Here is a 16,421-nt window from a genome sequence, read left to right as displayed (position 1 = left end):
GTGTAGAAATGGAGTGTAGAAAGGGACAGAACATAAAAAAGTAGTAGACCTAAGGACCCAATTCAACTATGGGACTTTGCTTCTCTTTATGAATTTGAGAATTATTTATATTGCTCTGTTCTATGGTGCCATCAGATGATTCAGTCATGCTTGCCAAAGACAGACAGTCTAACCTTGAAGGCTATGCAGCTGGCTTGCACATGTTTTAGCCTTTTCTTCTGTTTGCTTTATATATTTTCTAAAACATTGAATAATTTGAGTCATTTCTACCAGAAGGCTAGGACTGGCTACAGTGAATTTAAGTGCCTACTTCATGGCAGCTAATAGTAGGTTATGCCCTGTCTCTGTTCATATAATAGGGGCTGCTTTTATGCTCAGGGATGATTTTTTTTTTACTTTATTAGTATTTATTTCATGCTGAATTTACTCCTGGGCCGTAAGTTTTTGTTTCTTCAGTTTTATCTGGGATATCTTTTCCTTCTGTGCAACCTCTTCGTCTGGTTTAGGAACAATCTGCTCTTCTTCAGTAAGGAGCATCTCCATGTGGCAGGGAGAGCTCATGTATGAATTAATCCGCCCATGAGCTCTGTAAGTTCTGTGTAGCATCTTTGGAGCTTTGTTCACCTGGATGCGCTTAATGACTAGAGAATCTACATCTAAACCTTTAAGTTCAGCATTACTCTCTGCATTTGTAAGCATGTGCAGCAAAAATTCAGCACTCCTTTTGGGCCACCGACCCTGTGTCCAACCCCACTGTTTGGCCTGGGCACACCTACCAACGCCACCATTATAACGATGGAATGGCACACATTGCTTCTGTAAACTGGCACCCTTTACGTACTTGGTAGCTTTTCAAATATGCATACCCTTAATGGCCTGGGCAGTTTTATGAGTGCTCTTTTTTAAATTTTATTTTTTTCATATATTTTTGTTAATTTCAGAGAGGAAAGGAGAGGGAGAAAGAGACAGAAACATCAATGATGAGAGAGAATCATTGATCGGCTGCCTCCTGCACACTCCACACTGGGGATCGGGCCCACGACCAGGCCATGTGCCCTTGACTGGAATCAAACCCGGAACCCTTCAGTCCGCAGGTCAACGCTCTACCCACTGAGTCAGACCAGCTAGGTCTCATGAGTGCTCTTAAAGTGAAAACAAAGATTTGAACCTCTTGATTTGAATAATTTTGTGAAGTTTTCTGAGTAGTGAACCATTTTCAGAGGTCACCTCAGGCCACTTATGGGAAGAGTCAGGAATGATTTCTTGCCACTACAATCTTTGTTCTGATGTTGTGTTTTTAAGACTGTGTCTGGTTGTTTTTTGTTAGCTAAGGGAATAGTTAGAGCAGAGATGAAATTCTAAGGGTTCCCCTTATTCTGAGCCTCTTCATCCTAACCCCCATCAGAAAAGGTTAGGAAAGACCAGATACTTGTAATGACTGTGAAGACTCCCTTAAAAACCGTGGATGCATATGTTTTTTTTAGATGCATTGTTAAGTATTTCCACTCTGTATTCTTCAAGCAATAAATAAATTCTTCATTTTAAATGGATTGCTGTCACTTTATTAAACCACTTCCAAAAGGAAACTGGAGAGATAAGCAGTTAACTATGATTAGGAAATGTCACAAGATGCTGTCAGTACTGGATCTCCTTCTAAAGAGCTCTTAGGATAACTCCTAAAGAACTAAGCAAATCATCTCATATTAACCATAGAGCTCCAACATTTTTATTGAATTATGTTTTAGTGGAATGAACATATGATTGAAATCCCAGGTCTACTACTCACCTTGGACATGTTTCTATACCTCTTAGAGCCTCCATTTCCTCATCTGGAAATCAAGGGTGATAATGCTTATTACCAAGAAGCAGCTGACGGTTTTCTGGAAGTAGTCCAGCTAGACCCAGGTCTGGTCCCAATTGAAGTTGGAAATGTACTCACAAATTTTCTATGCCACTTCAGGTGCTCCAATTCCAAATTGAAGTTAGTAAGCCAAGGGCAGAGAAGGGGAGGTCAATATGTATGGAAGGGCCTATGGAGGAGGGATAAAGACAGAAGGAATTCTGGGGGCTAACTAATGCAGGGAAGAAGTGGAATTAAGGGAGATAGACATGTTAAGGGCAAACTAAATGAAGCCAAGATTAGGTGAGAAGTTATAGGACAGCTTGAAAACCAAAATGATATAAAAACATTACCCGCCCCCGGCAGAAACCCAGATTTTAAAAGATAAGAAGAAAGAGAATGGGGGAAAGGAATTGTCAGAGGCAGAAGGTGGGAAGAAGAGGCAGGGCCTTTACAGATGAAGGAAGGCAGGGGACTGGAACAGAAACAGATAAAAAGTACCCAGGGCATATGGTTGGAGAGACTGATGTCAGTGAGGGTGGCACATATGCCACACATGCCATCCAAGGGTGAAAGAGGTAAAAGAGCCCTATCCAGCCTCTGCCTGATACTGCAGCCCAAGAGCAGCCAGAGCTCTGCTGAGAGGCAAGGGGGGAAGGGAAGATAATAGGAGTGGACAAGGTCAAATTCATGTGTCTGCAGTGCCCTTTCATTCCTTCTAATACCATATCTCATTGTAACCCTGGGTAAATGCTTTACCATTGCACTCCAGTCCCCCAAGGATTATTGCCACCCTGACTCTCCACCCCACCCAACATACACACATATGATACCTCACAAAGTTTTCTTTTTTAAAAATATAGCCCAGTGATTCTGACTTTTGTATATTACAGTCCTGCAGTGGCCAATATGGTATCCACTAGCCACCTGTGGCTTTTGGACACTTATCTAGCCTGGATTGAGGTGTGTAGTAAGCAGAAAATATACACAGGGTTTCTGTGGGGGGACTTCTCTGTGCCAATGGCCTAGCAACCTCACACTATCCTCATAGGTCACATAGGCAAGGCTCAACTGCAGTCTTCCCTGGGCCTTGGCGAATGCCCTGTAATTCTACAGGAACATGAGAAGATAGGCAGTCTCATAAGGAGCTCCTACAAGATCATTCTCACTCACCTCCTTATCTTGAGGGAGACTGCCATGAGGCAGTTTATCATCTGTCTCCTTCATTCTGGTGAGGCATGGGACTTTATGCCTGCCCCCCAGCACCAAAGGGGACATCTGCAGGTCATAAAACTGCTTAGCTACAGTTTGGAATTGGCTACTCTGCAGCAAGGTGCCCCAGCATCCATGTTACATGTCATAAGGCTCCTTTTGTTTCATTGTTGTCCTGTGGGACGAGGGGTGCAGTGACCTAGTACTATTGCTGTTCTTGCTTTTGCTGTGTCTCTAAGTAATAAATAGTCTGGATCTATGTGGGTTTCTTATTTCCTTATAAGCCTGTTTCACAATTTCTAAGACTTCTTTTAAAAAAAAGGAATCTAAAATATCATTAAGAATCATCTTATACTGATTACATGTTGAAATAATAATATTTTAGATATACTGTGTTAAATAAAATATATTAGCAAAATTTGCTTCACCTGTTTATTTTTACTTTTTAATATGGCTGCTAGAAAATATTAAATTGCATATGTGGCTCATATTATATTTCTATTGGACAGTGCTGTTATAGATTAGTGAAAAAAGAAAAGACTTTGGTAGCAAAGAGGGACTAGCAGATCTTTATTTTGGCAGAAAGTGGCATTTATAAAAAACTATCACCACCGATTATTTACAAGGACATTATACATATAATCTAGAGAATAATTGAATAAATGTAACTTTATGGCCACTTACTGCATTTTTTTATATATATATTGTTTCAGGCTGGTAAAAAAAATTCCTCATATTGATGAGAATGGTATTGAAGAACCATTGCCATAAGAGCTCATTTGGTGAGGGTGTAACTAGCTAGTGTGTGTAGGGCCTTAAGAAGCAACCATTTCAGGTAACTGTGGTGGATGTAGTTAGTGGGGGTGTCTTTTTGGTACAGTAGGTATTGGACTCATCTGGTAACCTATTTTTTGCAGTGCTGCTGTAGCTTCTTGGCCCACCTTCTCTTCCCAAACAAATAAGAGAAGGGTGTGGAATATCAGAGTCAAAGAGTATATATATAACCAGAGGAACCAAGGTAAACAAATACAAATTTATTCTTTTCAAAGACTTCAAGGGAAAGGAGAAAAGCACCACAGTGAGTGGCAATCAAAGTTAACCAATTTGTTCCCAGCCCTGCCTCTTTGTCTCAAATGTTTCTAGACTTATGTGTCACCCTTGTCATCTCCCCCGAATCTCTTCCCCAACTCCCATCCTCGTGACCAGTTCTTGCAGCCAGCAAGCAGCATAGTGGGCTTTAGTCTGGCCTCAATACTGCCCTGAGGACAACAAGGACATTCAGCAGGCCCCTCAGCCAAATGCAGCAGCTGTGGGAGGAGATGGAGGCTGGGAGCTGAGCCCTGGCCTTGAGCCTTTCCCTCTCCCACAGCCATGGGTGTTAAAAGAATAAGGAACTGAAATATTCCTTTGTTCCGAGGGCCAGATTTTGGCAGGGAGTCCCAGAGATAGAGGTGCCCTGCTGAGCAACTAAATCTCCACAGCTCTAGGGCAGGGCCTCCAGTTTTCTCTTCCAGGACTGTTTATCTTAAGGCAGCTACTTTCTTGGTTATCTGTCACCTATGTCAAAGAAACTTTGATGAAATTCTTGGCCTGAAATGGTTTCAGAGGCCACAAGTCTATCATTGAGAATGTGTATTGAAGGAACACCCTAGCCTGAAGCTGGAAATGGAGCCCAGGTCCCAAACACACCACCTCAGACAATAAGAGTATTCCTTAAAATGAATCTGGAGGCAAACCATCTCCCAGAATTGGCCTTTGCCTGTCCTCAGGGTTTCTTATTACTGTAACCTAGCAGCCCAGTTCCTGGAAAAGATAAACTCAGGTTTCTCTGCAAGAAAATATTTCCAAACTTTGGGCCTTGAAGGAAATGGGTACTTGAAAGCCTTGATTTCAGCCTTTCCATTCTGGAGGAAAGGGCACACGTCTTCCTGGGTAGGGCGCTCCCTAGGGTTCCATACAACAAACAACCACATGTCCTCCAGCCAGTCAGCCTTCCCTAACAATTTCCCAGTCAACATTACCCCACTATGCTCTCACTACAAGCAGAGGCACCCTCAAAATGGCTTTTTGGCCTATATCAGATTCTGTCAAGAATAAATCACCTATCAATCCTAACTGTTTATTGATACTATTTGACAACAACCTCAGCAAACACATTTCTTATCACAGATCCTAACTCTTCAAGTCAGACGTTTTCCTTAGGCTGCCTACCCAGCAACTCCCTTCACGACACTTTCAGTTCAGGGCCATAAACTATGCAACATCACACACGATACCTCTAGGAAACATACGTGAATGTTTAACATACGTGCATGCCTAATGACATACACCACATCTCAGTAAATGTCATCTTAATTTGGATTCACAGTGCCCAAGGATTCATTTACCTCACTACAGGAAAACTGCCCTCACATGAGGTAGTGACTGTCACTGAAGCTTTGAGAGATAAACAGGCATACCTTGGAGATATTTTGGGTTCAGTTCTAGACCACCACAATAATCACAATAAAGTGAGTTGTAATCTTTTTGCTGATAGAGGGTCTTGTGTTCAATTTGTAAAAACAATGCAACATCTGTGAAGCTCAACAAAACGAAGTGCAATAAAAGGAGGTATGCCTGTACTTACCTCGGGCATTAAGGTAAACACAGGACCACAAAGTGTCAGTAACCCTGTTAGTGAGAATTCAACACTTCACCTGTTGCTTCTGTCCACCTAACAGCACAAATCCTACATAACAAAATCTTCATCTCTCTACTATGCCTGGCCCGCTGCAGTTGCCACAGGCCCTCAGCAGCCCTGGATCTCTTTAGTGGCATGAGCGTTACAGAAAGGATTTTCCAGGATTTCCCTGGTAAAAGATTGTTTTATAACATCTACCCTCCTAAGGCTTAGGCAGCAATAAGCCTCAAAGACCCTGAGCTCTCTGTTTTATAGCAAATTTCTTCTATCCCATTCCTGCCCACAATCTAGGCCACTACAAATATAGCTTCCCCCCACTCATGGACAGATGCCTAGGCTCTGTGTTTAATGCCCACCTACCACCTGCTCATCATATATCCGGATACCCAAGTCCTTCTGCCCAGAGACCTCTTGAGCAATAAGGTAAACGTTGTGATAAGGTCTGACACTGTGGGCCTCTGGCTTAATGCCCCGTGGTGATTCTAGAAGGAGGCAATCCTAGGCTTTTGGATCTAAGCTGCTGCCTTTCCTCCTATACAGCAGATGAATCTAGCTTCCCAGAAGCTGTATCCACTGGCACACTGTTTGATTATAACACAGCACCCCAAGCATCTCATACCCTCCTGACCTCAGTGACAACCAAAGCTTTCTTCATGGACCTGAGCCAGACTCAAGAACTGGAAAGGGCTAGATAACGTATTCTGTGTCTTAGCCTTTTACAAAAAGGCCACTAAAAGCCCATTTGTTACTTCTTTTCTGCATGGGGTAGGTAAAGCTTAGATTTGCTCTATTTTTGTACCTGAAGCATCATTTAGAGGAGCCCTGGAAAATTCATCCAAGGCCCTGGTCTCAAGGGAACAAGATTTGCATTGAGTAAAGAGAAGAGATTGACTCTTCCTGTTAGATTCCTCTATGGCCACGGGCTTCTGTTGCTTTGGTATTAAAGAGAGCTCACCCCAAACATGAATAGAGAGACATCCTAGGGGAGCAGCCAGGATATATCTATCTGTTCAACCAGAGGCTTGGGCTAACAAAAAGCAAGGCAGAACATTAATACTTCAAGAAGTATTAGAATTTAATGTGTGAGTGAGGCCAGGGGAGTACTAATATACAGTAGATATGTAGGATAGATATGTATGTATATAAATTTAGGCAAATTAAGTCAATTTTAGGGCTCTAGGTCATAAAGCTCCCTTTGAAAGAAAGCTGCCTCAGTGGGCTCTGACTCTGTTCAAAATTCCCAAGATCACTCCTCCCTCGCCCACTATCTACCCTGACTGGTTTCTAAATAAAGGGATCATGGTATACATTGCCTAGTAAGAGTTAGTTCAGTTTGAGATTTGGGTTCACCTTCCGGAGAGAATAGTTTTATGCAAAGGAAGGCCATGCTGTTGCCTGGATGGAAAATGGTCAGTGGCTCCTAGTAACAGGCCACTATTCAGGATGGCCCATTGCATCTGCCTTAGGATTAACTGGGGACAATCAGCCATCTCATCCAATTCAGTGTAAAAGAAGAAATGTTGTTGGGCAGTCACTCTCTTCCAGGCTAGCTGGTGGCTTCCCCTTCTCACCCAAAGAGAGCAATACCCCTTTGCTGAGTAAGCTGCTTCCCCTGCCCCAGGGCTGTGAGGGTAGATTCAGAAGAGCCAAGGGTGGCTTCACTTGGATTTCCAAAGAAACTCAGCTGGTCTCTCGTGATTCTGAGGCCTTCAGGAAAGAGGAGCATAGGGGGTGGGGGTGGAATCTGAGCCCATAAATATTTCCTTAATCTTTCCAAATGTAAGGTGGAAATAGGACCCAGAATGAACTGTTCCCTTCCCCATGAGAAAGGTCTGCCAGCAGAGGTCTGAGGCAGAGAAACTGAAAATATTTGAGGAGGAAACAACATCTAGGTAGCATCAGGATGGCTAGAGGTATGCCCTCGAGCTGAAGTAATATGACACATGCTGCCCCCAGATTTTTTTCAGGGGCACTTTGATGGAGAGGGGTTGCCTCAGAGATACCCTTTTACCTTTCTGAGTTGGTCCAAAAAGTAGGGCTAACTCCTGTGGATTCATAATGTTGGAACCCTGGGGTCATTAGGCTTCCCTATCTCCATAATTCCATGGAGAAGAAAAGGAAACAGCAAGTATTGCTTAGCGCTGCAAGGCAGTTTCTTTGCTCCCCATCTGAGTGGCCTCCAAGTGCTATTTGCCTGGGCTGCAATATAAATCTACTTAAGGGACCAGTCTCAAACTTGAAGATTAAAGGGCACATTTCTGGAGTCATAGGAATCATTCCTTTCCCACCCCCAGCCCCCATACACCCACCTCACATACCACCAGATCTCTGCTGCTGCCTAGAGCCCAAATAACTCTGGCTGAGAAATGTGGGGCCAGTGGGGACTGGAAAGGTTGAGTGAAGACTGAGGAAAGGCTTTGACAGAACTAGGATAGGACTATGCATTATAGGATGGGGATATGGCTCCATCAAGAGGCCAGCAGTGTGTTGGCAGTCACATCAGAGCTTCGCACACTGGGGAAGGCATGGCGAAGCTTCTCCATAATGTCCTCCAAGCACAGGCTGACATTTTGGCTCTTTGAACCCACATCATCTGTGTTGGAAAAGAGAAATTTGGAAAGGAAACTAGAGATTCCCTAATGAAGCAAAGGGGCTGCAGTAGGACACCACCAGCTGAAGGGCAAATCCATAGCATTTGTGTCTTCCCAGGGGGTGCTACATGGGTGGTGATCAAATACATATGTAGAATTAAAAAAATGAATGAATTAGTCAATAAGCCAATCATCCCTGATGCTAGGCTCAAAGCCACGAGGAGAAACCAGAACCAGCCCTAGCAGAACTTTAAGTAGGAGATCTAGGGCAGGACAAAGCATGGAGCAAGGGGCTAGGGGAACTCACCTGCAGCCTCAGTGTCTGGAGTAGTCTGTCCCTTCTCCTGGAGGTGACTTCCTTCTGACTGCTGTGGAGAGGAAGCTAGAGACGAGCCTGCAGAGCCATTGCCATTTGATTCATTCTGTGGCTAGGAGGAGGTAATGCATGACTTAAGTGGCTTTGCCTTCCTGACCTTTGACAGACTCCTGAACTTAGAAGGGGCCTTAGAGACCCATGTCCATCCTTTTGCCCTTGGACTTCAAGAAACTTTGGTAGTGCCCCAAACAGTGGCCTACCATTTGCAGAAACTTCTTAGAATATTCAATTACCAATTACCTTCCTCCTTCAACAAGATGTATCAAAGTCCCCCAGTTCTTATAAGAATGGCATTGCACCTAAAGGTCTCTTGCTGTTATGTCAGCTATAATTAAGCTGTTCAGAACCCAATTCTCTCTAGAAATGTAGAGTTGCACACCTGATCCTCAATTCATAACATATCATATATTAGAGACCTCCAGGCATCTAGAGGCCATCCCTTGGAGGATCTGGGGAAGAGGCAGGGGGTGGTATCACCTGGTATGGATAATGACAATAAGTAACATTTATCAAGTGTTTACTATATTCCTGGCATTGTACTAAATTCTTTAAAAGCATTATCTCATATTATGTTCACCACAGTTCCATGAAGTTGGTATATTATTATCCCTATCTGGCAGATGAGGGTACTAGGGCTTAGTGAAGCTAAGTAACTTTCCTAACACCCCACAGTCACTAATTGGCAGAGCCACATTCTAACGGCATTCTGACTCTAGAGCTACACTATATCATATACACTATCTCTCAAAGAAGAAAGGGATAAAAAGTAAAAAGAGCCCCCTTCACAGAAAAAAAATCTTTCTCTTGCCAACTATGTTCAAACTTGATTATTTCCAGCAAACATATGAGAAAAATCAGTTTTGGATGATTCTTTGAACTTTGTTCTTTCAATACTGGGTTCAAATAGGTTATAGGGAAGTGAGCTCTCAGAAGTCCTCTCTCTGCCCCAGACCCCACTGTGGCTTGAGAGTAACACACAAGGATGGAGTGAAAGCTAGATGGAAGAGAATTGGCCAAGTAATGCAACATATCAGACCTCCCCTCCCCTTCTCTCCCTTCCCTTCCCTTCCCCAATTTCCAGTGCAGTTCTCTTCAGAAGGCCATCTAATAGCCATGGCCAAGGAGTTCTTTCTTTACTCCCTGTTGTCACATATCTACTCCATTGCTCCCCATCTCTACCCCCTGAAGGGGTCGCACTGGCCCTTCCCCTAGCTTCAGCCTCACCTGCAGGAGCAGTTCCCTTAAGCGCTGAAGCTGGGACTCTAGCTGCTTGTTGTGGTCTTCAAGGATCTGCATGCGTGTCTCCAGGCGGCTCTTGTGCTGCCGAAGGATCCGGGCCTCAGCCAGAAGCTCCTCATTGCGGTGGTCCTGTGACACCTCAGTGGAGCCCTCAGCCAGGGTGGGTGCCTCAGCAGCCTCCTCATGCTGCCACTTCAGGCGCCTCAGCTCTCCCTGGAGAATCCTGCCACGGACAAAGAAGCCAAGATCTATGGCCCTAATGAGTTGTTGATTATCCCGGTCCCAAATGATCCCCCATATCTGGATGTGAGCAATACTTTGGCTCTCCCATTCCCACCACCACCCCAGCCATATTCTTGCTTGAATGGTTATATCCACTTCCTTTCCAGCACATATGCCATTTATTCTGCCATCCTTGGGCCTCAAAGCAGAGAGAGCTATTATTTCATATAACAAATGTCTCAGGGCTTTAATGTGCTGCTTAGGTGACTAATTCTAACCTTAAAATCAGGCAGAAATACGGTCTGCAAAAAATGAGGCATTATAGCCACTGACTCACCTTCTGCATTTTTAGATATTTAGAAGACATAACATAAACAAAATATCACCCATCTTCCCTCTTTTGTCAACTACCCTCCTCTTTGGCCTACTTTGAACACCCATGTTGAGTCATCAAGAACACAGATTCCAAAGAGATCGTCTGCTTTGGGAGACATTACTTTTTTTTGGCAACAGAATTATTCTCTCCCATTGTTTCCCAGGGCCTACTAACTGCTGCTTTTATGCAGTGCTTCTCAAACTATCCATAGTGAAGACTTATGGGGAGATCACTTTGTAAGTTACATAAATTCCTAATCACTACGTCATACACCTGGAATTAATATAATATTTTGTCAACTGTAATTGAAAAAAAAATTAAACAAAAAATAACTATCCATAGTGAAACACCAGGGGGATTTTTCAATCCACTGTGGACAAATATGTGGTCTGAATGTGCATGGCTAGTACACAGCTCACACCACACATGACTTGCCACACAAGTTCAACAACAAAGTGATCTATACCCTATTTGATGAAGATAAATCCACTAATTATGTGCTGAGACGTCATGGCAATTTCTAAAAATTTACTCTCTATTTCTATATTTATCTTGTTTTGAATCAGTAACAAACACCTTGCAGAGTGGCCCTGTTCTAAGGACTTGCTACTCCAAGTACAGTCTTTGGACCAGTGACATGGGCACACCTGGGAGCTGGTTAGAAATAGAGGAACTCAGGCCCCTACCCAGACCTATAAATCAAAATCTGCACCTTACCGAGCCCCCTAAATAACTTGTATGCTCACTATTGTTTGAGAAGCACTGTTCTATGGATTCTACTGCATGCCCCCAAAGTGGCTTGGACCATCTTCTGGCCCCTGCTGCCATAAATACTTTATGGAGTTATTGCCATTCCTGTCATCTTCTTCACTTTCACTCTTCCAGTCCTCAAATGTGCTATGCAGTGTCACTTTCCTCTTCTTTTATTACTTTCACTTAGTGCTAAGTATCTTTTCATTCCAACCCTGAAAATTCCCTGAGGGCAGAGACATGTATACTCTCTGGGTTCGTATTCTTTCTGCTTGCATCTAGTGGGTACTTGAAAATATTTGGGTTGAGTTAAAGGGGTTATCCAGTTAACTGCCATGCATCCAAAGACACTTTTATCTTGTTTGCGTCTATAGATGCTTATGGTGTACAAAGGGTTAAAATAATTACTAGACTAGCTAGCACTTATTGAATACTTACTCTAAGCTAGGCACTGGCTAACACATTATATGCCTGATCATTTGATCTTCCCAAGTGCCCCTAGGAGGGAGGTACTATTACCAATAGCCCCATTTTACAAATGAGGAAATGGAAGGTCACAGAATATAACTTGTTTGAGGCCATATAGGTAGGATGTGGAAGTGCCAGGACTTGCAAGCTGCCTGACTCTAGAATTCACATAGATCTGTGTCATTGCCACACCCACCGGTTCTCATCCTCTAAGTGGGCCAGGACCTTCTCTAGCTCCCCCTTGCTTTCTGTGGCCATGCTGCATGGAACCTGCTGTCCGAAGCCTGGCTCCCGGTCTGTAATGGGGCTGGAGTGCCGCAGCAGGTACTGATCCTCGTCTCTGCATGGGTGTGGGGAGAGGAAAGGAGATGGCTGGGCACTGAACCAAGAAACAGCTCAGGGCATGAGTTCTCAGGTCCCAGTTCAGGCCTCAGGTAATGCATGCTGAAGGATTCAATTCTAAGTCACATAGAAAGGGAAAAGACTATGTATTTAGGCTTACGAGGAATGGAAGTATTCAAAGGTGGCAGAGGTCATGGTTGGGTATATACTAGGACAGAGTGTTTTCAGTATGCTGAGGCTTGTGGATTCTTAAAACCCTGTGGGAAATGATTCCCTGTCTGTGCTCTTCTTCCACCCCACCTTCCCTTCACTTCCCCATCCCCAGAAGGATCACTGCCTGCCTTAGTCCTGGTCGGGGCCAGATTGATCCATGTAGTTAGCAACTCCTAGGCCCTCTGAGCAGGCCAGGTACCTCCCTAGAGATACAGGGCCTGTTCTTGGGGCTATAGAGCCAGGGAGTATCTCTGGCCACACTTCAGTTATGTCCCTGGTGTCTCCCAGGGTTGCTGAGGCACTATCTGAACCTTTGGCATCCTGAGCATAAGGTAATGGCTCATTTCTGCAAAGTTAGATGAGAACATAGTCTTCTTCCTCAAAGCTGGGCATAAAAGGATGGGATCGTGCAACAGAAAGGGATCTGGGCAGATGGCAGGGAGGTAGTGTATCATTCATTCCCCCCACTCAGTTAATAGAGGGCAGACTGCTTCTCTTACTAAACTCTGTGCCCAGAAAGCAGTCTTCCTTCCTTAGGGTATCAAATACCCTAACCACCATACTACCTCCCCTAGAGGATATAACCCTTCCCAAGTAAATGGTGGCAGAAGGATCTTAAAGAGAGCTAGCTATTCCTGGAAAAGGAGCAGCTGTGAAAACTCACATGCTGTCATCTGGGGACAGGCTGTCATTAAAGAAGGAGCAATTTTGATTTTCCATCTCAGCAAGCCTGGGAAAAAAGAGCAGGAACAGAAGGGAAAACAAGATATGGGCCTGCTTTCATCTCAAGGATTCTAATCCCACAACAGAATATTAGTTTTGGGGGCTGTCCCAACCACACCTAAGTGTTGGGCCTTGCTGGCTGCCACGTACCCCACTGTGCACACCCTCCCCGGCCCTGACTCCTTTCTCTTTGCCCCAACCGAAAACCCCTTCCCCAAGAGATTCCTTATAATCCCTATCCCCCAAACCTGGTGGTACCTGCTGGCGAAATGCTCAATGCGGGAGTGTGTGTCAGCATGTGGCAACCTTGGGGAAGAAGCCGGCCTAGAAGAAAGCAGCAAAGACTCAGAGGACCAAAGACTGGGCAGCTGGGCAACCTGTTTCTTCACCCCTTACCCCAATTAGTGAGATGGGAAAGAGATGATGAGAACAGGACACAGAGATTGGATTTACGGGGTCTAGTTCTTAGGCAGGATTCCTAGTCAGGCACAAGTTGAACTGCTCCGTCACTAGTTGGGTTTTGCCCTGGAGCACTCCCCTAGCCCACATGGCACTCTGCACCTTTTTATACCCAGGCTCAGTGAGGCTGTCCACAGTTCCCACCAGCCACTGGTACTCACGTCTCACTGTACTCGGCCTCCAGCACTGATTGCACAGGCAGATAACCTCGCTGAGGGTGTTTGCTGAAATAATGCTTTGAGCGGAATTTATTCTTTAAGGTTGTGGCAAAGTCTCTCATGTTCTCACTGGATGTGGTCTGAGGGGAAAAAGGGGAGAGGGACTTACCTTAAAGGCTTTGAGATATGATGGGGTAGGTGTGGCTGCTCCCCTAGAGCAGGGAACGTGACTGGTCCTCCATTCTTGTTCATGCCTACCACACCCCACTCCTAGAAAAAGGTCTAGAAAGACACATGCCAAACTGTGAATACTGGTTGTCTCTGAGAATTTGGACCATAGGGGTGGGGATCAGGCTGAGGAGAGAGAAAGACTTTCATTTTTTAATACTTTAAACACCTCTATATAATTTGAATCTTTTACAATTAGCATATATTCATTAATTTTTAAAATATCGTTTGCATAAATTCTAGGGACATAGATGAACAGGAGGTAGAGGATTATCAGTATACCATCTTGATCCAGTTTTCCATTATAACTTTTATAATATTTACCTTAAAATGATAACAAAAGAAAAATAAAGGGCAATGTCCCTGCTCCTACTGAGTTGTACATGTTCTGTGCCAACAAAATTTGGAGAAGAGATGGTAGCTTGGAGAGATGGATTATGGAAAAACAGGTTGAAAAGTGGGAGGTATGGTGGGAGAGAGCAGTGGGGGAATATAAGCATCCCAGACATATGCTTGGGGCTTTGGGAGTATCTATGAAATAGAATGAAATAAAGGAGTTGAGGGAGCAGAGTCCGCTCAAGCAGCTAAGTCTGGAGCTGTGGATCCTGAGCACAGCGGAGGAGAAATTGTGTGGCTGGAATCCAAGGATGTTGACAAATTTGGACTCAAGTGGCTATGAAGGGCACAGTTCCCAATGAAAACCAAGTGGAATTGGGGACCCAGGTAAAGAACATACTCCCTTCTCCCCCCGCCCCAAGAGACTGAGTAATTAATTTGAGGACAAACTTTGGTGTTAGAGAGATGAAAGCAATGACAAAGTAGCAGGTGAAGACCAGGTGACAGGAGCAATACAGGAAACTAGGCAGGAAAAACTAAAGTGAGCAAAAGAAGCTTGTTGCCTGGAACTGTTTTATACTATTTTTCCTGAAACTTCTCTCTGTAGGAAAACAGTGAGTGCCTTTTAAATAGCTGAGAGTGTCCTGGGCTCTTATACCCAGCTGTGGCCCTGGTGATGGAGAAGCTCTGCTGGAAGAACATAGAGGCCTGAATCCCCCAAACTGGTAAATCATCAGGACTGTTGGGAGAATGTTCCCCAGAGGAGAGCAGAATACAGTTAGTCAGTGCTTGGCCAAGTAGATCAAGGGCCCAGAATCTGAGAGCTGTCTCCCCCTCCCACTCAGCCCCGAGGCTCCATACCGGGGTGTAATACTCCATGATGGGGTAGTGCAGCTTGTTGCCCTTGCTGGCCTTGCCTGTCAAGAAGCAGGTCTGGCAGATGTCCACATTAAATTGTTTCAGACTCCGGTACCTTGGGGAGATGAGAGGTTGTAGGACAGAGTATCCAGTGGACTATAGTGACCTCCCCATTCCCCTAACATACAAATATACACACACACATCAGAAGGGCGTAGGACATGGAGCCATAATATGCTCAACCTCCTATACATAGCAGTGGCTGAGTCCTTACTAAATGACTAGCCTTATTCTAGAGAACATAAGTCTCAATAAAACTACATGCTCAGACTCCTAGGAAGTGTGGGAAATAGCACTGTCTCACCATCCTTTTTAAAGGGAAGGGAGGTGCAGGTATAAATTGCTCATAATAGCAAATAGCTTTCTAAAGAAGGATCACCCCAAAAAGTCCAGTCTCACCACCTACATTAGAGAAGTCACTCTTCCCATATGAAGTCCGCTTATTCTACCAGCCCTGGGTAAGTTAGCTAAAAGTTATTTCCAAAAGTTTTTTTAATAATAAACTCTATTATTACCCAATGTAGACTAGCCCTTCAGATCCAGTTCCAAAGCCTGGCTGAGCTGCCCAGACCTAGTAGTATATAGAATGGTGAAATGCCTAGACTTTGAGAAGTCAGAGGATCCAACATCTGGTCCTAGATCTATACTAACCAGCTGTGTGAATTTGGGCAAGTCACATTCTACCTCTTTGCCTCATTTGCTTTTAAAAAGATTGGGTGGTTGTAAAGAGAGTGTGTGTTAGTGCTTTGAAAAGTAAAAAAACTGAGCATTGTATGATGAAAGTCAATTTCAGGATAGTGGCTATTTTTGTGGAAGGGGAATGGGAATGTAATCAGGAGAACTTAAAATGTACTGCAATATTTTTTTATTTCTTACACTTGGTGGTGGGTAAGCACTGTGGGATGCCGGAGCTGGTTCACAACAGCTCACAAGAGCCAACTGTTAAAATTTCAGGGAGTTTCTAAGCTGGTTGTTAAATACAGCCATTATTAAAAAATAAATTCTATAAACTCACAATTAACTAAATGATATAAAAACTGAAGTAATAAATACTCAAAACTCATGAGGTTGTTTATGTCTATTGGATCTGCATGGTGGAAATACTATAAATAGTGTGCAACTGTGCATCTCTCACCAATCTCCTGTGGGTAGCTAGACATCGGCCACAGTGGGAGTATTTATATCATGGAAATTAGCAAATGCTAAAAATTTGGTTCCTTTCTTGCTTTCTGGAGAGTCAGTTGTGAACCATTTGCCAGCATACCATTTGGTACATAGATGTTCTTATGT

General features: G+C 44.0%; 1 protein-coding gene and 1 pseudogene across 4 annotated transcripts in view; both read right to left on the bottom strand.

Moving 5' to 3' along the window:
• Positions 1-289: 289 nt before the first annotated feature.
• LOC307095325 (large ribosomal subunit protein uL22-like) lies at positions 290-3,067 on the bottom strand (annotated as a pseudogene). Its single transcript has 3 exons — positions 3,014-3,067; positions 2,879-2,950; positions 290-876 (listed from the first exon to the last, which is right to left on the bottom strand). The product of its transcript is annotated as a large ribosomal subunit protein uL22-like (transcript).
• Positions 3,068-8,200: 5,133 nt separating this feature from the next.
• DRP2 (dystrophin related protein 2) overlaps positions 8,201-16,421 on the bottom strand; it is a gene marked incomplete at both ends in the record, with an annotated part of 28,600 nt that continues 20,379 nt past the window's right edge. For all 3 annotated transcript variants that reach the window (XM_079765881.1, XM_079765882.1, XM_079765883.1), the window contains 8 exons: positions 8,201-8,325; positions 8,631-8,751; positions 9,924-10,161; positions 11,951-12,094; positions 12,974-13,039; positions 13,291-13,356; positions 13,653-13,789; positions 15,075-15,186. In XM_079765881.1, coding sequence (XP_079622007.1) covers positions 8,201-8,325; positions 8,631-8,751; positions 9,924-10,161; positions 11,951-12,094; positions 12,974-13,039; positions 13,291-13,356; positions 13,653-13,789; positions 15,075-15,186 — 1,009 coding nt within the window. The remainder of the gene's footprint in view (positions 8,326-8,630; positions 8,752-9,923; positions 10,162-11,950; positions 12,095-12,973; positions 13,040-13,290; positions 13,357-13,652; positions 13,790-15,074; positions 15,187-16,421) is intronic.

Source organism: Cnephaeus nilssonii, assembly GCF_951640355.1.
Source record: "Cnephaeus nilssonii genome assembly, chromosome: X".
In the NCBI taxonomy this organism is placed as follows: domain Eukaryota; kingdom Metazoa; phylum Chordata; class Mammalia; order Chiroptera; family Vespertilionidae; genus Cnephaeus; species Cnephaeus nilssonii.
The sequence above is the reverse complement of the archived record's forward strand: the minus strand, read 5'-3'. Positions and strand labels throughout refer to the sequence as shown.